Here is a 24,549-nt window from a genome sequence, read left to right as displayed (position 1 = left end):
GGCCGCTTTAAAGGTCGTCGCGGCAAGTCACGGTAGAGTGCCATGGTTGCAGGTTCTGGAGCACTGTATCACGGTGTTTTCGGGCAGTTGTACGCAAGTGGTTCCAAGACCAGTGGAAGCCGCCTAGCTGGATCCAGGATACTTGCCTCTGAATGGTTAAAGTGCGCCGATTCCAAGGTGCTTTGCAAGCCGCGCGGTTGGATGCTAGATATGCGTATTGCATTCGTAGGACCTACGCAGTGGCGATGTCACGAAGCGTTTGTGGCCGTGTTGCAAGCGTTTATAATTCCTGTGAGGATCACCACGGACAGCGCCGAGTAACAGCTGCTCACCTTGGAGAAAGGAGGCTGCTCATGGTGAATTTCCTGTGCGTGCAGCATAAGCTACACAGCACAGTGACAGTGTCCGAGAAGTGAAAGTGGTTGCGGTCGGAGCAAGTGCTTCTCCGCCGAGGCAGAGAAGTGCGCACGTGCGAAGGCTCACTACGCATGCAGTGTGTTCCGAATGCTGAAATGAATTTGGCGTTGTGCAGCTAGTCGTACTGGTTGCAGTGATCGCGACCGAAGCGACCGTTGTTATACGCATATTTCTTTTGCAATAACTGTCTGCAGGGAGGAAGCCTGATTACATATTACAGTGACAACTACTGTGCACTGCTAGGGAAACGCTCGTCCCATCCTGTCTCTTCTCTCGTGATCGTCCTTTTTTGCGCCTTCCCCTGGCCAATTTTTTTTCTATCACAAATGTAAAACCACTGCTGTGTGCTATTTTGAATAACTCACTAATAATTTAAAATATATAACCTTAGCTATTTGAAAAATGTGATTTAGTAATTATGACGGTTGTTAGCAGCTTGTACTGCAGCCTGGCTTGTTCCACTCAGTGTGTTCGACTCGATAGAGGATTCGTGTGCAGTGTGCAAGTTAGCCTGAATGCAACTACTGTGCGCATATATTTATTTATTTGGAACTCTGCCAGCCTCTGGTTAAAACTTTAGCAGAGGGGCATTACATGTATCATAGTAAAGGATACCATTTCTAAAAGCAGCTGTGCAAAGGACATATTTATATGCCGGGATATTACCTGAAATAGAGGAAAGTTCTCGATGACCACATTATGCATAATAGAGCATTTTATTCGTTTGCCCGAGTGAACGAGTCAGTAGGCACTTTATTAGATCAATTTATTTTAATATTTATTATACCTCAACGGTCCTAAGTGGCAATACCTGAATCGTGAACTTTGACATGGTGAGGCAAGTAGGAGCTTGATGAGTTTGCAATGTACTAATAAGGGAATAATTACTCATTAGCATCCAAGCGCAGCCATACAGCTGCAAAGAAAAGCTTTGTAGCTCTTTTTGTAGCCGTATGGCCGTGCTTGGGTGGATGCCAATGAGTAATGACTGCCTTATTAGAAATCATTTCAACCTTGAGGGATTCGTCTAAAATATTGGACCAACACCGCTCCCATTTCGAGCTCGCCCCATCATATGCTAGCCATCCCGGTTCGCGCACTTGGTAGGGCAACTGCCCCGGTGAGGCAGTAGTCCCGGGTTCGAACCCCAGACTAGGGTAACTTTTCCTCTAACTACAAAGTTTCTGTGGAACCTGAGTAGCTTTCTTTTGTAGCCGTATGGCTACGCTTGGGTGGGTGATAATGAATTACTCCCTTATTACAAACGTTCTCCACACTGGGGGATTCCTCAAAAATATTGGACTTGCATTGTCATTAACTGCATGGATTTCTACAGTGACCAGTTCGAAGGACAAGAGGTTAGCAAGCATAGCCTTGCGAGATGGAAGACCATTCTAGCCTTTCGTGGCAAAAACAAAATTGAATCTTGAAATGCAATGGCATAAGCTAAGGAAGGGACAGTGCTTGTGCAGCTAGTGCAGAAGGAACCATGAGCAGGAAAAGATTAGTTGGTTATGTGACAGTAAAGAGCAAAAAAAACCTGCAGTTTTTACATGAGATGAAGAAATTAGAAGATTCATCTTTAGTGCTGTGACGCTGGAGCTTCTACAATAGTCTGAGAGAATAAAACAAGCAGCTCAGTTCTGAATTCATCCCAGGATCTGAGAAGAATTAGATTTATTCCATGTGGCATAACAATATTCTGCTGATGCCGCACAGGAGTTTTGAATGCAAGCAACATGGAAGACGGTGACAAGGACATGCTATGGTGTAAATATCCTGGGCTGTGGGTAGTTGTATAAGTTGTATAAGGTAGTTGTATCAGGAATTGCTCCAAAGCGACCTAAACAGTATTGAAAGCCGGTGTTCCACATGGCTAATGACGCTCAATGTAACAAAATGCAAATACATGCAGGTATCACGCAAGTGCACTAATATCGGCTACACGTATTCACTCAGTTCAACCATCCTCACTAAAGCCGAATCATACTGGTATCTTGGAATCCATATCACGAGCAACCTCACTTGGTCCGAGCACATCACGAAGATTGCTGCTGATGCATCGAAAACACTCGGCTTTATCAGACGTCACCTCAGTTTCTCCCCTTCTTCCATTCGCAGCCAAGCCTACAAAACTTTCATCCGTAGCAAACTTGAATTTGCATCCCCAATATGGAACCTACATCAAGCCTACTTAATAGCCAGCCTAGAAGCCGTCCAAAACCGTGCAGCCCGCTTTATTTCCTCCAACTATGACACCTTGAAGGAATCATATTCTTAGCGGTAAGAAACAGACACAACACCAAGATACACACACACAGGACACCCGCTCTAGCATTACCAAAATAAAATTATCTGCCAACATCGAGCCTCTCGCGCATAGGCGTAAAATTGCCCGTTTATCATTATTGCATAAATTGTACTATTGTTTTCCCTCACTTCGAGACTCCCTTCTGCTCCCTCCCCTCCGAACATCACGCCGTCTTTTCAACTCCATGAGCATCCTAAGACTCCATGGCTCCTCAAACGCATTTGACAAGTCATTTCTGCCTCTTGCCATTGAAGAATGGAATTCACTACTCGAATGTATTGTCACTGAACGCGATGCTCTTAAATTCCACCCATTGCTGTCATTTCACTTCAAATCCCAATGTGGGTAACTGTTGCCTTTGCGTTTTATTTTGATGTTATGATTGTTTGATCTACTACTGCACCTGTCTGCCTGATTTATAAACGTGTATTTCTTTTTTTCTCTTCCCCAAGCAACGAATGTTTCACTGTATTCTTTTTTATCACTGTTTTTTTGACTGTTTCACTGTATATTTTTTTTGACCTAATAATGTCATTACTTGTTTCGATGTTGCCCCCCCCCCCCCCCTATGTTATACCCCTCCAGGGGTCTTTAAGGGTCAATAAATGATGATGATGATGATGAAGGATTATTAGGTGAGACCATGTTACATTGCCAGCCAGTTCGGGTATCCACCGAGATATGTGACAGTTACTACGTCATTTCCTTTCCTCAAAAACCAATTTTTTTTTTCAGTATGCAGTGAATATGCCTTTCTCAGTAAGGCCTTAAGTAGGCAAGATGTAGTTATCCTGAAAGTAAAAAAACGTTAGTGCATTCTTAATAACATTAGCAAACAGGCTAGTCGAGAGCATCCGAAATATTGTTCTGAGAACTGAAATACTGTTATTGATTGCAGAGGGCAGACTCCATAGTCGTCAATGAAGGCACGTTAGGAAACACTGAAAGGAAGCTCATATTGAATTTAATAAAACCTCGGGCCCAAGGGCAATGCCTTGGGAACACCCGAGATTACAGGAAAAAAGCAGGACGCGTAAGAATTCGTATGGGAATTCTGTTGACGGCTGGCTGTTAAAGCTTGGAATCAGTTTATAGCAACTGGATTCAAGTTATAGCATGAGAAATTACGCCTAATTTATATAAATGAGGGATTTTATCACACGCTCTTTCAAAGCCCAGAAAAAAAAGTGTTAAGGGGGATGTTGCCGTTGAGGGAGAATGAGAGCAAGTTGGCTATCGCAGGAATGCTTTCTAAAGCCTTGCCAATTTGGATGAAACAACTTAATTGGCCATAACATTATAGCACCACAAGAGTATAAATTATGTTTACAATTGGGCGCACATGCCAACGGCACAAATTGGGTCATAGGTGCTGGGTGATGATTGGCAAGACACATACAGGGGCTAAGCTATGATGAAACAGGAGGCTATCTTCATGGCATGCACAAGATATATGTGCACACTGTGTCCTGTCCAGCTGTTGCATTCTCCAAGTTTCACAGGGCTTAAGTGTGCTGTCGGGTAAACTGCTGGAAAGACGGCATGTCGACGATGTACTAAGGATGAGAATGACAGAACAAGAATGGCTACTGGGTGCGGTGGTGGTGATGTTCTTTCCTGTCGTCTTTGTTCTTTGTAGTTTCACTAGCTCCACAGGCCTTGTTTTCCTATCCGCTGTTTCAAAGTGGTGTCAGGTAAAGCCAATTGTTACTCTACAACCAGCAAACTGCTGTGCCATACTTTAATCAGCTTTCATAATTTGCAATGGCAAATTTACTTCATAAGTCGTCTAGGCAAATAACACAGCTGAATAACTTGTGTCATCATCAGGACTAAAAATAACTATAATTTAATTTATACAGTCATGCCTCGTTAATACAGACCCCATTATGGATTCAAATTATGGACAGTATTTCTTGGGGCAAAACTTTTTCAATGCACTCACACCTCAATAACATGAAAACTCGCTCATAACACAGTGGACAGAGTGAAAATAAATACAGCTCTTTGTCGCATAATTGTGCAGAGTGCAAAGACTGTTAAGACTTCTTGAATTTGAGTAGATAAGTCAAGCACAGCCTGAATCATACGCTTTTTTTACACACCGTAATTGCCATCATACTGCTTGTCGCACTGTGTGCAGAGAGTTTTGTGTTAACCCATGAACTGCCAGGCCCAGCGACTCCTCCTGCTCAAACACTTTCTGGATGCCAAAGCACTTCTTTTTCTGGTGTCAAAAGCATTGTCAGTGCTCGGCGACTCACATCCTGGCTCAGATTACTCATTGCACAAAATAAATTAAGCTGCTTAACAATAAAGAACAGAATCGCAAGCTTACATTATAGGCTCACAGATGCCTCTCCGCAGCCCACAATGCTATAGCACTTTTTAAACGGAGTGCACCATGTCACAACCTAAACCGAGAACTACTCCTCTGGCTCAGCCCACCATCATGCAGAGAAGTTTGTGTTGTCAACAATTCTTCATGCAAATATTTTTGCAGACATAGGTCCACACAGCAGGCAGGAAATAAAAAAAAAACGACGCTCCACAAGAGACCACTGCACTACACACCGATGTTTTCGCACGTCGTAACCCGAGCATCCATAATCACAAAATGTACTGCATGAAGCAGCAACACGCCGAAGAATGGCGACGCTGTTGTTGTCGCGGAAGAAAACAGTTCGACGGCCGCGCAGCCAGGATCGCGTCACGTCGCACACACAGCAGTTTCGAAGCACAGTACCTACACGAAGCGCGATCAAAATCGGTGATGGATACGTAACAGAAACAACGTCGTATAACAACGCTCGCTTCGGTTGCAATCACTGCAACCAGTACGACTAGCTGCAGAACGCAAAGTTCATTTCAGCATTCGGAAAACACTGCGTGCGTAGTGAGCCTTCGCACGTGCGCACTTCTCTGCCTCGGCGGAGAAGCACTAGCTCCGACCGCAATCACTTTCACTTCTCGGACACTGTCACTGTGCTGTGTAGCTTATGCACGCACAGGAAATTCACTATGAGCAGCCTCCTTTCTCCAAGGTGAGCAGCTGTTACTCGTCGCTGTCCGTGGTGATACTCACAGGAATTAGAAACGCTTGCAACACGGCCACAAACGCTTCGTGACATCGCCACTGCGTAGGTCCTACGTCGGTTTGAAGATACGCATATCTAGCATCTAACCGCGCGGCTTACATAGCACTTTGGAATCGACGCACTTTAACCATTCAGAGGCAAGTATCCTGGATTCAACTAGGCGGCTTGCACTAGCCTTGGAACTACTTGCTTACAACTGCCCGAAAACCACGCCGAAAACACCGAGACACCGAGCGGCCATTTTGACTGTTGACAAAAAGTGACGTCATATCACGTGATCGCACTCTTGGGCGTCGTCTGCTCGTGTGCGCCTAGTCACGTGACCAAACTAAACGTTGAAATCTAGTTTCTCAAAGATTTATTATATTTTGTATGCATACGAAACGTTTGTGTAGATAGTTTTGTAGAACAGCCATTTACTTTTAATGCTTGCGTACTGATCGGAGAGGAAGTGACGTGCACAGTACAGCGAGCCAATGAGCAGTGGCCTGGCTGGGCTTGCGCTGAAAAATAAACACGCGTCCCGGAAAGCTGGGCATGACCCCTATCTTTCCTTACTATCGCTCCATTCTTTCTTTCCCTCCCCCTGTCCTTTCACACTAGCCGCAGCTCTGGTGCTTCAGGCTTCGGTTGCAGATGCCGCGGCTAGCAATATATTTTCCTTCTATTGCTATTTTTATGAATAAACAGCCGCTAACAAAATGTTTTCACTTCTATCAAAGCGTTTACTTTCCAGTATTCTGTCAAGAGACAACCCCACTACATAGAGTAATCTTGTTTTCTCCTCTCTTTTATTTACTTATTTATTTATTTATTTATTTATTTATTCCGAAATACTGCCGTTTTCTGTAAGGATCATTGCAAGAAGGGCTCATGCATGTTCCAAATACAACAACTCCTGAGAGCAATTTGATTACTTTGACCAAGGCAGCAGTAGTGGAATAAAGGTTATTCAAAGGACCAAGGAGTAATTTAACCCAGCGTCGCCTTTCTTTACGAATATATGTTGTATCGTCCTCACCTCCGTGGCCAATTGCACCGCTAAGAAATCAGGCTTTTACATTTGTTCGAAAGTGCACAGTAGTGTTGCCTCTTCACTGCTCACGCCCTTCATCATCATCCTTCGTCACTGTCCTCCATCAGCGTTCTCCGGCAGCACCCCCAACCATGTCTTTCGCCAGCACCCTTCGTCAACATCCTTCGTCAGCCCACCAAAGCCTCGACGAGCTCAACGGTGCATCTTCATGACGGCTGATTTTGGGCTGCGAGGGGAACCCGGCAAACACACGTCAAGTTCTTTTTGTGTGCGTAAATTTGGCAAAGTGTGTTGCATACTTTGAAAAAAAAAATACATCCAGGAAACCTTGGTATGTATACACAAGTGTTACGTTTGAGCTTATTCGTCACTCTAATCTTCCCTTGCAGACTCCTAAGGAGGGGGCGCAGACATCTATATACCTCGCTGTGTCGGACGAAGTCGTCAAGGTTACCGGCCAGTACTTTATGGACTGCCGCAGGGCCCTTCCAAGTAAAAGCGCCGAGGATCCAGTGCTTGCAAAGAAGCTATGGGACGTCAGTGAGAAGCTCACTGGCATCAGCATATGACGCTCACACGCTGCATCGGTGGGCTGAGTTTCATCCAGAACCACTAGCATTTCCTGGCCGAAAAACGTGATTTCAACGCTTCGAATGTAAAAATAGCCTGTCACATAACAAACATCGCCAGGTTAACATTGTTCACGCAAGCATTCAGCATTGTCATGCGGACATCGTGGAGATACAAGAATAACTTCTTGGTTCAAAGCCGTTTACATGTAAGCAACATTTAGTGTCAGCACTTGTTACAGAATTTAAAACTGAAATGGCAGAGAAATAACACGGCTACGAAGGCCCAGTACATGATTTCACATCGATAGCTGCATGACCCTCGGTCACTTTAGTGTGCGTTTCAGCGATCAGCAAAAAAGTAGTACTTTCCTTTCGGGCGAAGCAAAGCGTGCGATGTTCTCAGCACTAAGCTTAAGTATTACAGCCGCTGGTCAGCATTTCAGTCAGTTAAACCGAGGAGATCATACTTTTGCTTAGCGCGTGGTAAATATGCCATTCTTTTTGGACTGCACATGCCTGGAGAGAGAGAATGAGATACTTTTACTGACAGGAAAGGCGGAGCGAAGGAAATGTGACTCTATCATGCTCCTTCACACTAATTGAAAGGAGAACGGTGGAGAGGTAGAATGCAGATGATGTCATGACAGTCTATGCAATACATCCGGCTGTGTTTTCGAGCAGTTACGACGTAGTACGTACTAACGGCTCAAAGGACAAGTGCAAGATGTGCGCCGAAGACTTCATGCCGGAACTTTTTCCCTGGCTCCAGTGCGCATGCGCTTTCATTGTGCACACTACGCTGGCGTGACATGCCATAGTGAGCTGGAGTTTCGCTTTTCTTTAGATCAACTACACAAGCTAAAGCCACGCCGGCAAGTTCCATGCGATGAACTCCTTGCGTATGTGCATCACTCTGCCTGTCTTAAGAAATTCTGCCTGAAGAGTCAGTGGGAATACCGAGCGTTCCATAGGGCCGCACTAGAGTGAAAATGCCAAGTGCCTGTTCTTGACACTTCTTTCACTAAACTTACCCGTTCTCCGCAGGAACCCAGCCGCCTTTTGGTTTTTTGTGCCTGTGATTTCTACCTTATCCCGATTGTTATCTGGTCTGCCGTTATAAATGTTTCCTTTGAGTACGACATGTGATATTCAAAACAGAACAGCTCCAAAGGGAGGACAAGGCTATTTTGGTACACGCCTGGATACAATGGCGGATGTAGTCGGCGAGTGTTATACACGATTAGAAATGAAGATTGGAGCAACCCAGAGACAAAGTTACCTTTGATGGCGAGTATCACCGGTGATAAGCTCCGGCAGGTCGAGGAAACCTCTCCCATTCGAACTGAGCATTCAGAAAACATCTGCAAGAAGAACCCGAGCCATAGTATTCCCGGAAAAAAAAATTAAACATGGTCAATTTCCTCAAATAACACCTGTTCGGGGTGCATTAACACTTCGGCTTAATCTCCGAGCATGCTACAGACGCCTTGAGAGGAAATCTGGCTTGACGACGTTTATTTCAACGTTTATAATGGCAGTCATTCCTGAAAACTAAACATAACCGCTCCATTTCAGTGTTCAATCGGATTCATGACATGTGAAAACAGCCGGATACTTAGTGCAGCAGTCAGACAGCTGAGACCACTGACGTTGCGGTCAAAGTCCCCAGAACACTAAAACGCGTTGAAGTGCCTGACGAGATTTCATTGCTCAACGAACTTAACTGGAGAGAGAGAGACAAATATAAAGACAGACAGAGAAATATTAATAGTATCGCAATGATAATACTGATTTACTTCCACCACCATCAGATAAAGATGGAGGGGGGGGGGGGGGGGCACAAAAGCGATTGCACCTTGGCGAAGCTGTCACCCCCTGTAATGCAAGCAGTGGCATGCGACGGCACTTCTTTCACTCGGGCGTATACAACATAAAGAGAGAGAGAAAAAGAAAGGTGGGGAGGCTAGCAAGATGAATATTTCGATCGCGCACCCAGCAACTAGGAAAGGCTAGATAGGAAGGAATGCGAAGGAAAGGAGAAAACAAAAAGAACGCACTCAGCAGCAGTTCACTGCGTGAATAAGGCCCGAGCCTGACAGCGTCTTTCACGTCGTTAATAAGTGCTTCGCAGTGTCGTCTGTCCTTGAGCATTTTTCGCTCTGAAAGAGAGTTTTGAAAGGTAATTTTGCCACGATGGTGAACACGGCGTCAGGCACTGGGCATCGCTCAGTATTTTGCGTACAACATTCGTAAGCTGTTTTCCAAGAGAACCTAGGTCTTCTGTGAATCCTCTGAGCAGCTCCTCTCCTCCCTTTCCTCTCATTAAAATTCATTTCTCTCTCTCTCTCTCTCTCCCCCGGAGCAGTCATTAGGCATGAGTGCTGCTGTAAGTGATGCGGTATAAGCCTAGATATCTTCTTTAGTGCACTTATTTTCATCGTCTGGTTGTCATGCAGTCAGTCTTAAGTCACAAGGATACTTATTAGACTCCGTCATGGTTAGCTAGAGGTGGTGTATCAGAAACAATAGCACACAGAATTGCAATAAAGTGTAGCATTCTTGGTTATCTTGTAAATCCGCAAACGCGGCTCATCATTAGTTGTCCTATACTAACGCCAACTTCTTCAAAAATAACCATGGAGCCAGCAGCTGAGCATTAGGGCTTTTATTTCTTTAGGGACTCCATAATTATAGATAGTTGATTCACAACTGTAGAATTAGTGTCACACTACTTTGGTCCCAACCAGCCAAAAGAGGCGAGTTTGCGTATTCGTGGCTACTTGACCTGAACCGATCTAATTGTTGCCTTTCTGGCCATACTGCGCGTTGTTCCACTGTACTGCACCATACACTTGACTATTCTTGAATAGCCGAACGCATAACGGCGAGCAGCGTAGAGATTTTTTAGTAGTAGCGGCCGCCTTTTAACGCAGCTCTTAAAATTGTTACCTCGCAGTAAAGTATACAGCTTCTTTAAATTGTGGCAGTAACAACACTTACCATTGCTATATTCCCGATTCTTTCCTTTACCCCCAACAGTACTCTGCTCACTCATTCTCTTTATACCTTCGTTTGGTAAATTACTCTCTATCTACCGTTGTCAACTGAATTTCCACAGTTCTGACATTTTTTTATTTTATAGCAGACGGGGACGCCTTAAACAGGTTTAGATTAGGTTCAACGACCGTTCGATATGGACTGCAGCAATAACAAGCATGCATCGCCGGCTCTTCCCTGCTATTCTGAGCCACCTGCTATCCTCAACGCGTTCGGAGCTCGCACTGAGTCGCGGATTTTTTGCAGAGGAATCTTACTGACGCGAAGCAAGCCTGCATTCAAGTTTGAGCATTATACTTTTGCAAGTTGGGCGAAACGCGTGATTTTCAGTGACACAAGTGTCGGGTGTGTCGTGAATGTAAGCACCGAGTGGCTGCGAACCTATGTGGCGAACCGGCGAACCGTGGCGGCTAACGACGACGGACTATCTCGACCGACCAGCTGGACTTTCAAACCAGTGTTGCTCCCGTTGTTTCAATCGTTTCTTCGACATCGGCATTAAAAGGAGGGTTTTTATTGAACTTTCGTCCGTTGCCTTTCGGCGTCCTTAATTTTTTTTTAAACACGAACAAACACCTTTACGAAATCAGTACTGCGGCGTAAGCTTTATGCTGCTATAATTCTAACAACATTTGCCACGTGATTATAGTACGACTCGTTAATGACCTACCATCTGTGCGGAGAGATCCCTTTTGTCTGAGAAACTAAGCGCTCTAGTAATGAGCTGCTCTTTTCAGAGTCTTCGATCTGTCCTGAACAATTGAATCTCTTCACAGGGGAAATGCTTTTTCTGCTTATAGCCCTCCCAAACACTATACCTCACACTGAACCAAACCACTCGCAATCTCTGTTTGAAAAATGATTCTCTATCTGTAAAATCGCCGCCCATATACTGCAGAGGCCTCAGGACTAAATTTCTTCCACAGGAAAGCTCCCAGCCTGCACATGCATCACGGAACACAACAGGGAGCCCCCCCCCATTGTCTGCCCTTCTAGAGAACTAATTCCGCAAACCTGTTCTAGTCTACTTATTTAATTTCTTTAATGCAATGGGGAAATAGTTATCATACCAACGAAACTAAACAACGTTGCGAACGTTTTTTACTCGTTTACGTCGAATTGACGACGACTAAGGAACTGCATTGCCCCGTCCCACATTCATCCTCACTCTTACCCCACCTTAAATACGTTCTCAACGAGGCTCATCTGGACCACATGCCGGCTGATGGCATACTCTGTTGAGTGCCTCCTCGCAGCCTCACATGTCCCTTGGGCTTCAGGCTTAGGTACAGTCAGCACCAAAAGTTTAAGGGATGAGGATGTGTGGGGAAAAAACAAACTCTTGGGCAGTAAACACTGTGTAGCTCGAGAGTCAGCGACAGCTAAGTTTGTGGTGGTGAGCTTAATATTCTTTATTCATTTTTATTTTTCTCCTCTTGTAGAGCACAGGTGACATCACTTTGTAAAGATCACACAGAGTGGGGCGCTGCCATGCCGCGCTGCACGACCTCATCGTAATGACATTACTAAGCTATCACTTATGATATCACTGCATTCAGACCACTCAGAGAAGCCTGCTACCATTGCGCATTGCAGTGACGTCATGTTTGGCGCCATTCATTGCCGGCCAATCACAGTGGCGCAGTGCTACGCGAACACCGCAGAACGCGGAAACGTGGCCTTACCAGCTGCTTCTGTAAAAAAAAAAAAAAGGCTTTAAGCGTATACATTGCTTTTTCAGCTTTTTATTGTAACTGTTGCGCAGGGAACTGTGCCTAATTATGGTTGGAAACTAATTTCCACCCCACTGCAGTCATTGCCCGGAATTTGGGGCCAGCTCAAGCGGTATTAGAGCAGCTCTTCACCTCTTTCCACCTACTAATCAGTGTCTTCTTCTTGGAAATAAATCTAATGAAATAAAATTAGTCCCGCAACACAATCGCCTGAGATGCCTGCAGGTAAGAGGGGACATGCATGTTCCAGTCATTAGTACCGGCAACATGCGATGTGCCTCGAGGCAGCTGTAGAGTAAATTTGTTTCCCAGCACGTACCATCGGGCGCAAAAGTAACAGACCTCCTCTAAGTTCCGACCCTTGCCTATCTGCATGGGGGCGCCACCAGACAGAACACTTCTGGTGTCGAGACCGACGCAGTGGGCTCGTTTGGACACCAGAAGTGCTTTGTCAAGCGGCGCCTCTACGCATAGTGGCACGGTCTGTTACTTTTGCCCCTAATAGTACATCTCGTGAACTTTTGTGGCCGACTGTTATATTCTCTGCGGCCAAGACGAGAATGTGGGAGTTGGTCGACGCCGTTCATCGCGGTCAAAGTTCCTCGCTCAGGTGGCAACGAGAAAAAAAAAATAACCAGCAAGGACAACGCCTGTTGTTTTTGTTTCGAATTTTGTAGCACATTAGATGCTAGCAGCGTGTTGGAAAAACAGCACAGGTTGCGCGTTTGCAAACCAGAATTACCCAGCGATTGAGCTCCATGAATCTTCCTCGCCAGCAACAGGTAGGATACAATTCACTCCTTGCTACCAATGAGGAGTACAAAAAAAATTCAGGGGGCACTTTGACGATATGCACGAGGCCAAAGCCTTTCCCACAACTTTGGCTGCACGACCGTAGGCACACACGAGGCGGTTATGGGGCGGCTTGGATTGGCTAGTCATGACTACTTAGTCATTAATAATTAGTCATGACTAATTATGTCATGACTAATCTATCACGGCTAGTTAGTCATTACACATGACTAACTAGCCATGACTAACTAGTCATTATTTGTTAATGACTAACCAGTCATGACTGATTATGGCTAACTACTCATGACTAACCAGTCATGACTGGCTGTGACTAACAACTTTGACTAAATAGTTGATGACTGATTAATGACTAGTTATTCATGACTTGTGACTAGTAATGTCTAGTTATGACTTTCACTTCAGATGTAACGGACGGACGAACAGAGTCATGGCCGCGAGTATGAGCCATTAAAGGCTTTCGCCTTAACAGAGGCCCAGTGCGCAGGGTGAAGGCTCACAGCTAAAACGCAGTGCGGTGGGAGAGGATGAGGCGCCGTAGCACGACGCAAGAGGGCACAGCACAGCGCTTAACACTGGGATCCCGCATTACGCAAAGTAACGTAAACGGTAGTCAGTTTCTTGGATAAACTTGATATCTTATACTGCAAGGAGGTGGAGTACTTCAAGTACGCCTTCAAGGTGAGCAGAAAAGTGGGCTGTTGAACGGCTGGAAAGGTTGTCAATAATGCCGTTTGAAGTGATAAGATAGAAGTGATAAGATAGCAGATAAGATAGAACGAGAAGATAGAAAGTAACTGCGCACGCAGTTTTGATCAAAGACTTGGTTTAGTTTGGCTTATTTGGGTTTAACGTCCCAAAGCTACTCAGGCTATGAGAGACGCCGTAGTGGAGGGCTCCGGAAATTTCGACCACCTGGGGTTCTTTAACGTGCACTGGCATCGCACAGTACACGGACCTCTAGAATTTCGCCTCCATCGAAATTCGGCCGCCGCGGCCGGGATCGAACCCGTGTCTTTCGAGTCAGCAGCCGAGCGCCGTAACGACTGAGCCACCGCGGCGGGTTGATCAAAGACTCGATCCTGTGTTTTTTGTCGCCCTCCAATCACGTGATCCCACCTGACTCCCGTGACTACACAAGACACACATTATCGCGTACGCCTACCCTCATTTGAACACGCTGCTAGTGAGCAAGGTCATTAGAAAGACTGTTTGCGGAAGCAGTCCATGCGTGCCTCAGTTTCTTGCGCCTTCATTGAAATATTGCTGATAAAGATACGGAGCAAGCCCTCGCCCGTTACGACGCCATGCCGCTTTTATTTGGCACGTTGTTTAATTTTATTTGAGACCCATCCCTTTATGTTTCTTTCGTCCAATCGCACCTCTTCTCTCATTCGTCAGTAAAGGACCATTCCGTGTGTACAGAAGATTTAACGGCATTTTTATATTTACTCTCAACATGGATGGTTCACGAGTGAGCGTTTGCGCTCAGTAGGAATGTCTAGTGACCGCGTGACGTGGCGTGAAACCATACCCAACAATTCTGGACAAAAGCATTTTTTTTAATGGGCAAGAGTTAATTAGTGCATAGTTTTCATATATTGTAAAATTTCTCTTAACAGTTAATATGTCCACAGATCTCCCGTCGGCAAGCTTGAATTTGTTTTGCTATTAGCGTTTTTGCTATCGTCCAAAGCGTTCCCCATTGGTTTACTATGGCAATCTTAACTGCTCGACGCGAACAAGAAAAACACTATAAGAGAAAGATTTTGCTGCGTATCAGAAAAAATTACCATTACCTTCAATATTTCTATACCAGTACCTTACAGTTTTCCAATATTCAAATTTTTCGATATTCCATGACTACAGCGCAACGAACGGGACAAGAAGAAGGACACAGGCAGGAACACAACACAGCGCTGTAGTCCTTCTTCTGCCTGTGTCCTTCTTCTTGTCCCGTTAGTTGCGCTGTATTCATGGAATATAGGAACCAAATCGCTCAGCAACTTACGTTCTCAAATTTTTCGTTTAAGAATGTTGGCCGTGACAAATTTAGGAGGCGTAAAGCATGGCTTTGATTGGTGTTGTATTCAAGCAAAGAGCCCCAATGTCAGCCCTACTTTATTCTAGGCTTCACTGGGTAAAAAAAAAAGCTTTGAAGTTGATGTTGTCCTTGCCAATCCGTTCCACTTGGCAACCGTTTTGCGCTTGTTGCTGTTGCGTATTAATTCCCCTTCGCCAGCAACAAAGCACGGTTGAGAGCAAGAGCGTTTCACTGCACGCTCGGACGTCACGTCACGCCCAGACAACTGCGGCCCTCGCAGGCTAAATTTGGAAAGACGGAGGCGGTCGCGGCGGCGGTAAAGAACCGGTTGTCGCCCGGCTTCTCCCGCCTTCCGGCCGCCGTCATTTCTGGACCGGACATGTGAGAGGTCGAGGATCATGAAACGCCGCCACTTATTGCAATTCACGATTTTTTTTTCTTGCGCAGCGTCAAAAGGGAGGACGGTTGGAGGAGAAGCAATTCTTCGCTCTTATCCTTTATTTAGTTTATTCTGAGTGTTTACTCATAGTTCTTTCAGCTGTGGACGGTCTCCTTATCATGGTTAAAGAATGCAGCGTGAAAAGACAAGGACAAACGAAGAAGTGGACAGGACTGGCGCTGACTACCAACACACTTATTCAATGTGTGTCTCTTTGATTCTGCTTTTCTTCGACTTTTACACAATCTTACGGTATTGTTTTGTTTTGGCTTCTGTTCTTTGTTTCTGCCAATTGCTTCACGATGAGTGGACAGCAATAGACGATAATTCATTCTTTTGTTACTCGTTTATTTTGGCTCTTCCTGGTCATTTAGTCATGCAGTTTTTAGGTACCGGGGTGACGTTGCGTCGCCTCGATGTGCTGTTTCTTCCATGTTGTGTGCAATGATGTGTATCAGTGTTTAGATTTCCGACGCCTGCTGCTTTATCTGGTCACGTGGGTCTTGGATGGCATTATAAAAGCTGCTCGTTCCTTTGAATAAATGTGTTGGTAGTCAGCGCCAGTCCTGTCCACTTATTCGTTTGTCCTTGTCTTTTCGCGTTGCATTCTTTAACCATGATCACTGACCAACAAGCCCAAACAGCCACTTTAGGTCTCCTGATGTTCCGCGCGATTTTCGTTTCACCGTTCGCTTAATTTAGGGACCCTCGACGGACACAGCGGTGTGAGGTAATAACAGCGACATGAGCGCGAAGCAGGGAAGTGGCCAGAAAGTTTAATTTCTAGCTAGCCACTTGATATATAGTTGTGTCCTAAAGGCACCTCTGAACTTAACCATCATCAAGGCATTTTCGTTGTTTTTGAACACTGCTCTCTTAAATGCATTTCTGCATTGTAATTACCTCAGACCGGTTTTCACACAACTCTGTACACCATGTTTCTTTTTTAAGCTCCCGCTCAGTTCCGAAAGAATAAGGAGTTTTTAATTAAATGCAAAATGTATTCGTTTACAATCTCGCCCATAAGGAAAAAACTAGGTGCTATCTGTAAAAGCTTCACTTTGTCTTTCGAGCCTTAATGTATGTTATTATAGATTCCTGACTACAAAAGCGCTGTAGAATAAAAAAAAGTCAATCTTTTTCAACATGTGAAGCTTTTTTCTAAAACGGCGAGATATCCGCTTCGTTGATCAGTGTACCTTTTATATTAGAATGAATATGAAACAAACGTTCGAAAGAATTGCAAACGACAGTAGAAGATTACTTACTCTAATATTAGCCAAACTAATCTCCCGTTGACAAATGATGACGCACAATTTAAAGTGAAACCATCTCGCGCTCAGGCCTATAACTTCGAACATCAAATACAATATTCAGTTTCATCACCTAGTCGAGAACGGGAATGTATTGCATCGTTTTACATAGTCGCTTTAAGGAATCATTTTTCTACGTTACCTGATCAGACAGACTTATTAGTGCACGTTTAACGCTGCGATGCTTGCAAATTCAAGTTCTACAAAGATGGGCCCGCTTCAGATCAAGACGAGTTTGTTTTTCGCAATGTAGAAACCTGTAAGCAGTACTGAATAAAAAAAAAACATTTTCTTTATCATGTCAAAATTATTGTCCTCTCATCTGTGCCATCATTTAGTTAGTTCCCGTGCAGTTAGGATAACGCGACTTCTCGCGATGTGGTGGCAGAACTTGGAGCCTTCAAGCCATAACAAAGTGAGTAGACCACGTTTTGCGGCGCTGGGTTGTCGAGAGCACATCAGCTCTGGAGCCCGACTAATTAATGAATAAGTTTTATTCTCCCAGGGGTAGTGCTAACTAGGTTAGCACGCACTTCGCTCCGTACGTACACATGCTGCCGCCGTTCAAGCAAGACCTGTTCTCTGGGAATTCTCCACTGACGCCAGAAATGCGCTAAATTTATCGCTACACGTTGTTAGCGCTTGCGGCGTTGTACACAGTTATCTGCAACGTAACGCATCAAGCGTATGTACAACAGCAGGCCGCTAACTTCGTTACAGCTTGAAGCGGTGCCCGTTTTTGGTTCCGCAGTGACACCCACCTCATTAACGCTTCTATTGCAGTGACAACGTCCGCATCGCACGAGCGTTAACATCGTTAGCGCATAGCAAGCGGGATCGGAGACACCCGGAATAGATTACGACAGAAGAGACCACCGCACAGACATCAACATGGGAGACAAGAGTATGGAGACACCCCAGGAATTTGTTAAACAACCTCAAAAAGTAGAAAAACGTGTTAGGAAGGCTAAATCCAAACCCCGAGATTTTTCATTTAGGCATTAGTGAAACAAATCTAGCAAATGCCTCTGGTCTACCACACATGCGGGGCTTCCAGTACAGTGAGATTCTAGAAAACGCTGCAATGAAACAGCACTTGGAAACAAATAAAAATCAAAGGCAATTATATTCAGTAACGTGGAACATTGTTGCTGCAACAGTAAAATTAAAGTATGAAAGAGCAACAAAAAGAAAATAAAATTTATCGTTGTCACTGAAGAAAAGCTCGAATTGCTAATTATCATCATCATCACCATCACTCACAACAAAGGTCTCTCCGATAACTCTCCAATTAAAAGAACTTTCCTGTGCCAGCTGCGGCCACCTTATTCAGCGAACTCGCTAATGTCATTCGCCCGCCTTGTTTTCTGCCGCCCCCTGCTACGCCTGCTGTTGATGTTCTGGAATGAGGAATCTGACGCGGCAACACGGAAAAGCCAACAGGAGAGCGGTGCTTTATGTCGCCAACGAACCGCTGCAGAGAAGGGACAAGCAAGCAAGGAGGAGACAATGGCACTCCCCCCCCCCCCCCCCCCCCCAGCTTCTGAGTCAGGAGCTTCTCCTGCACAGTTTGCATTGTATCCCCACCGACGAAGGACGGCTACTGTGACTGAGCCTGGTTACTGCTTCTGATGACTAGCTACGTGCCAGGAGAAGTCCGACAACAGCGGAAGAGGCATCCAACAGAGCAGCTCGCTTATGTTTAGTGCCACGCTGGGAATTCTTCCCAACGATGACAAAAAAAAGGGCTCATATTTTTAGGTGTTTCAGGGAAGCCCGCCACTATAATTAAAGAAAGAAAGACTGAAAACTCGGCTGAACCGAGTTTTCACGTATGAACTGTGAGACTCGTATGGAAGCACAACGCACAGCTCCGGTTTATATACCCATACTCTGACGTCACAACTGAATCACATGACGTCATGCAATTACCACGTGGTTACCGCCCTCCAAAGACAACTTGAAAGGTCAAAGGTCAAAACTAAAGGTCACAGGTCAAGTGATGCAGCACCAAGGTGGACACACAGGGTAAGGCAGACATGCAACCAATACTTATCTCAAGGTCGTTTCAAGGTCATTCGAAGGCTCACGGTGAAATAGGTCGTTTCAAGGTCATTCGGAGGCTTACGGCGAAATGCGTGTGTTAGCTATTGCAGTGTAGCTTTTGGCGCCTCCTAACTTACAACGAGCAACACGGCATTGCACTATATTCTCCGACATTATTTCCCCAACTAGGCCATGGAAGCTATTCAACGAGCCAGATTTGTTTCAGTGTGCTTTTAATTTTAGCACGCTCCTTTGCCATGCTCTAAATATGTAGAGCAAACCTGCCTTGTAGAGCCTCCTTCGAGCACCCCTACTCTTCCTATCTCTATACTCCACACCAGCCCGTCAGAACAGTACCTTCTGCTCTTGGAATTCATTCTATTGCCTATAGGGACAAGGGAAATGCAGAAATACTTTGATTTGAGCTAGTTGGTTGTAGCATGACATGTTTACGCAAAAAACGTACTGGTGCTAAAAGACGAAGACAATACACACAGTCCACACAGTCCACACAGTCCAGGCGCCAGTCCTGTCTCATTGTGTGTATTGTCTTCGTCTTCTAGCGCCAGTACGTTTTTTGAGGAAACGCAGAACATGTGCAAATTTTATATACGTGTTTAAGAAGCTCTGAAACAGCATTGAACATACATAGACTGAGAATAAAATAAAGTATCACATAGAGGTCAAAGCAGCTGCGCGGCAATCTGTTTTGTTTCTTAATTTGGTGATTGAAAAGCACCATATTTTTGGGCGAAAAAAAGTGAAGAGAGATTTAAAACGAAATGTGCCACATGGGTCAGTGCGCAGTGATGTAACAGGTGACCGTACCTTTTACTGTTCCTAAAAAAGTGGTACCCACGAAATCTTTGCTCGTTTGTACTCTAAGTGAGAACTTTGCCTCTTCACTCAACGTTCTGAGAGCGGTCTTTTGTCCAGCATCCATAAAGCTGCATTATTAATAGGCGCAAGCCTACGGAGCAACAACAGCTCTTTGACTTCCTCGCAATGGCTTGCAGAACCAATACAATGCGTTGCTGCCATTGGTCTCCCAATCAATAAAACCTTATACGAAGGCCTAATGTACTGCTGCGAAAGACAGCTGATGACAAGGGCCAAAAAGACGCATGTTGCGCAGCCCAAGTATTAGTCTAGTCATTTTTCTTCTCGCAGAATTAAGAACTCAGTAGTGTGCAATCAGCCAAGTCATTTCTTTCCTGTGCCTTCCTTCCTTAAATAAATAAACACAAAAAATGGCGGTGAAAGCCCCGGCGTGCTGGCACTCCGTGGCAATTCCAGCCTACACCATCACGCTTTCTATACTCTATAAATGTGCTGCCACTTCCCATTATCGAAGGCACTGCCCTACGAAGTGAGAAGGAACGCAGAAAAGTAAAAATAAAACAAAAATATAGTTCTCCTATGGGATGCTTCGTAGAAGAGCAAGAGTGATACCTAACATCCCGAAGCAGGAGTACATACTTTGCGCGAGCCTTTCAGGGACCAGCATCAACGTAATGGCAAACCTTATTACTCACGCGTCATGGTAACGGGAAACGCATTCCGCCTCAATGCATAACGCCTTGCGCATAATGTGCCAGAGGACTCGGATCCCGGTCTTCCGAAGATAAAACTCGCACCGCTATTACGTTGATACGCAACGGGAGAAAAAGCATCTTTCTCCATGCGGCATTCAAGAGCTCAAGACGCTCGCATCAGCGACAGCAGTTGAGCAATCGTGCAGAAGTCGATGTTCGCAGAACCTAGGCAAAAGAGTGAAACAGCAAGCACGAAATTAGTGTCGTAATGCCTTGATTACTTCCCTGTCTCGGCTAGTTGTGGGTTCTGTAATGGCTCTGGAATGGACGCACGTTTTCATGTTTTCGTGTTTCGATCTTCACGTGTCTACGTAAAGGTTTAGGGGTGTGCTTTGAGCTGTGTGCAGTGCGCAGGCATATACATGTACTATAGGATGAGTTGCGACACCGTGATTGTGAAACCACCTGATTCAGAGCCACCGACGTGTGCTTTAAACCGTGCCCAAAAGTCTGTAGGATGCGTGAACTGCAAACGAAACCAATAGCTATATTGTTAGCCGCCGGATCATGACGACACGCACATGTGGAGGTGAAAGTCAAACTAATGATCTTTAACCTGTGGTATTGAAATGTTGTGGTCTCTGAAAAATAACGACACCCGCTGCGGTGGCTGAATGGTTACTGCACTTAACGAAATAACGCTGTGGTATGGTATGGTATGGTATGGTATGGTATGGTATGGTATGGTATGGTATGGTATGGTATGGTATGGTATGGTATGGTATGGTATGGTATGGTATGGTATGGTATGGTATGGTATGGTATGGTATGGTGCGGTGGGGTGCGGTATGCTATGGTGTGGTATAATGTTGTGGGGTATGGTATGGTAGGGTGTGGTATGACAGTACGGTATGTATGACCCCGCCGCAGTGGCTCAGTGGTTACGGCGCTCGGATGCTGGCCCGAAAGGCGCGGGGTCGATCCCGGCCGCGGCGGCTGAATTTCGACAGAGGCGAAATTCTAGAGGTCCGTGTACTTTGCGAAGTCAGTGCACGTTAAGGAACCTCAGGTGGTCGAAATTTCCGGAGCCCTGCACTACGGCCTCCCTCATAGCCTCAATCGCTTTGGGACGTTAAAGCCCAATAAACCTCGTCTGTCTTTATAACCTCGATCCCCTCTTCGCCAGCCACTTCGAAATTTACGGGCAAGGTTGGCGCAAGCCAAGAACATAAAGAGGCAGCAAAAACAAACAGACACACGTATAGTTTCAATATATGCGTCGGTAGTGCGGCAGTATTGGCACCTGTTGATGGCTTTATCGGAAGTAACTTTACTTCCCGTCTGTGTACCTCACTACCCTCCAGCCAACAGGAATGCCCCGTTCTGATGACATCCTTTTTCTACAGCCATGCCGCGAGCCAAGAACAAAACACAAAGGGGTAGCAAAAACAAACAGGCACACGCATAGTTTCATTATATGTGTCGGCAGCGCGGCAGTATTAGAAGCTGTTGATGCCGTTATCGGAAGTAACTTTACTTCCCGTCTGTGTACCTCACTTCCCTCCAGCCAACAGGAATGCCCCGTTCTGATGACATCCTTTTTCTACAGCCAGCGGGCGAATTTCATAACCGAATGCGCATTTTGGCCCAAGGGGCATTTATTGCTGCCGCATCAAGATCCGCTTTTTGCCTTCCAGACATACGCTGCAGATCGTAAGGAAAAGTTTCAAAGCCGCCAGAAACGGAACTAATCTCAAGCGTACAGCTTTTACTACTTCCGGAATTATCTAGAGTTGGAAGATGGCAATGTATTGGTATTTTTTTTATTACTACAGCTCTTTACTTCGAAACTCAGCCCTGCTGAGATGCAACAATAAAATAGAGAACATAAAGAGGAAGAAAACCTTAGCAGGTAGTTTAAGCGTTTTGAGCTACCGTATGTCCACGGCCTTAATAGCGTAGTTAGGAATCTGTCTGCAATACTTGTTTTGTATGTTTGACTAAAATAAGTTGGTCTGTCAACGTCGGGGCTAGAGTCGGAGACAGAGGTATTTTTCATTCTTTATTTTGCAGCTTTTCTTGATTCTGGGGAATCCTATAAAACACGTGGGAAGCAGCGTAACCCGTCGCAAAATTTGCAAGTTGGAGGCTTGGGTCTGAGGAGAACGACATATTGGGTTTTGTCTGAGTAGTGTGCTTCAGGTTCCCGTTGGGGGTTGTCGGATGAGGGATCCTGTTCTTTGCTGTTTTTCGTTTAAGAGTTGTAAAATATGAAGACAGCCAAGGCGCTGATGCCTAAAATTATTTAGTGTGGGTCTCATTTTTCAGAGAATTTTTTTGCCAATTGTTGTTCAAGACCAACGAAATTAGTCATGATGCCCCGGCTTTCGCGCGATCCGTTACCCCATTCTTCGTGAAGCAATGATGCAGGAACCGGTGCATTAGCGCTAAACAAGAATATTTTTTCGTGAAAGCTTCATTGTATTTAATTATACTTGAGTCGCATGCTATACACACGTTTTTTACTCCACATGTCCAAGAATATGCGCTGTGTTCTTGATTACGGTTACGGTTACGGTTGCGGTTACGGTTACAGAGATTACGGTTTTCAGCGGGTTGGGGACGTCGTCAGCGGGCAGGGTTCCCACTGGGATTTCAAGACTTAAAGGACACCTACAGTTGAAAGGAGAAAATAATATAAGGTGAGATTAAGCGCTGAATGATTGAAGGTCAAAGGCGCTTTGTTGGATTATGTCAAAGCTCAAAGGTTCTGGAGCAATCACAAAGCCCCCAAACATCGTTTTAGCGCTGAAAATGCCAGTGAAACGAGGAGGCGACTCGCCTCTTAATTCGCACGCAACTTTGACGCTTTGTTCACAATTCAACCGTTTTAGAAAAGAACTTTATTATCTGAAGAACCAAGCAGGGAAGTACAATGGCATGCTGGACGGCTTTATTCTTCGCACTTCATTTCAGAATTAAATGCTAGGTAAAAGCCGGTGAATTTAGTGGCAAAAATTTAAACTTAATTAATCAATTAATTAATTAATTAATTCAGAGTTATATGGCATCGAGCTGCGAATAGCGGCAACGCGAGTGAGGAAGCAGGCGACCTGTGGCGTACGAACCTTGACAGTAGTTCAAGAACGACCAAGTCTGTGGCCAAATCATTCAGCTAGCCTGATTACAAATGCTGCTCATGTTTCTGCCCGTGTAGATCATTGCTACAAAGTCCCCATAGCTCGCCAAAACACCATGACGTATGCACATTCATTTCTACCAAAAACATCCCGTGACTGGAACCATCCCCTGGTCGCTATTACCGACAACCACCGCTTTCATACTTCCATTACTAACATATTTTGTAGCCCTTTTTTATTTAATCTATAACTTTCACTTGGCGTTCATCATGTTCTGTATGACTGTTCCTTCATTTTTTTTTATTTTTTAACACGTTGATGCTGTACTATGCTGCCTTCTGTTCAACTAAACTATTGCGTATTTGTATCCTACCCGTGTCCTTTGAATACGTGCCATTTTTGTTCTTTTTTCGTCGTTGTTGTTCTTGCCTTTATTTTCTATTTTATTACTATTCTTTCCTTTTCTTAACCAAATTGCAGAGCGTCCTTTGTATTTCTGCCCCTCCCCTCTACAATGCTTTTGTAAGCCCTGAGGGTAAAATAATAAATAAATAAATAAATAAATAAATAAATAAATAAATAAATAAATAAATAAACCTGATCAGGCAACGACATGTCAGCTAAGTGTGGGAATGCAGTAGGAATCCCACCGTGGATCGCAATCACGCCACTGTTTCCCAGTACCAAAGATAACTTGGTTTTTGTTAGCTGAGAGCTGCAGCCCGTGTCAGCGAAATATCAAACTCTAATATAGAATAGTATAAAATTAGTAATTTCGACTACTGACATCGCACAGCACACGGGCGCCTTTTTAATGCTTGTCCGCACTTATATAATAGCAAGTAAAGTGGTGTTGGTCATTACTCTGTCCCTTCTTCGAGTTAATGATCAATGCTGCGTTCTATGCACCAATACAACCTAGGCCAAGGACACCGAAGGTGCGTGCACCCACCCGGTGCCCCAGCTGTGGCGGGGACGATGAAACAATCCAGCACGCT

The 24,549-nt window shown here is 45.0% G+C and overlaps 1 protein-coding gene across 2 annotated transcripts in view; it reads left to right on the top strand.

Moving 5' to 3' along the window:
• Positions 1 to 7,460, top strand: part of LOC149332721 (retinol dehydrogenase 11-like) — a 76,363-nt gene extending 68,903 nt beyond the window's left edge. For both annotated transcript variants that reach the window (XM_089558297.1, XM_089558296.1), the window contains exon 7: positions 7,252 to 7,460. In XM_089558297.1, the coding sequence (XP_089414423.1) occupies positions 7,252 to 7,431 (180 nt within the window). In that variant the 3' untranslated portion in view covers positions 7,432 to 7,460. The remainder of the gene's footprint in view (positions 1 to 7,251) is intronic.
• The last annotated feature ends 17,089 nt before the right edge of the window (positions 7,461 to 24,549 follow it).

This window comes from Amblyomma mixtum, chromosome 8 (assembly GCF_055824585.1).
Source record: "Amblyomma mixtum isolate Tamu chromosome 8, ASM5582458v1, whole genome shotgun sequence".
Classification (NCBI taxonomy): Eukaryota; Metazoa; Arthropoda; class Arachnida; order Ixodida; family Ixodidae; genus Amblyomma; species Amblyomma mixtum.
The sequence above is the reverse complement of the archived record's forward strand: the minus strand, read 5'-3'. Positions and strand labels throughout refer to the sequence as shown.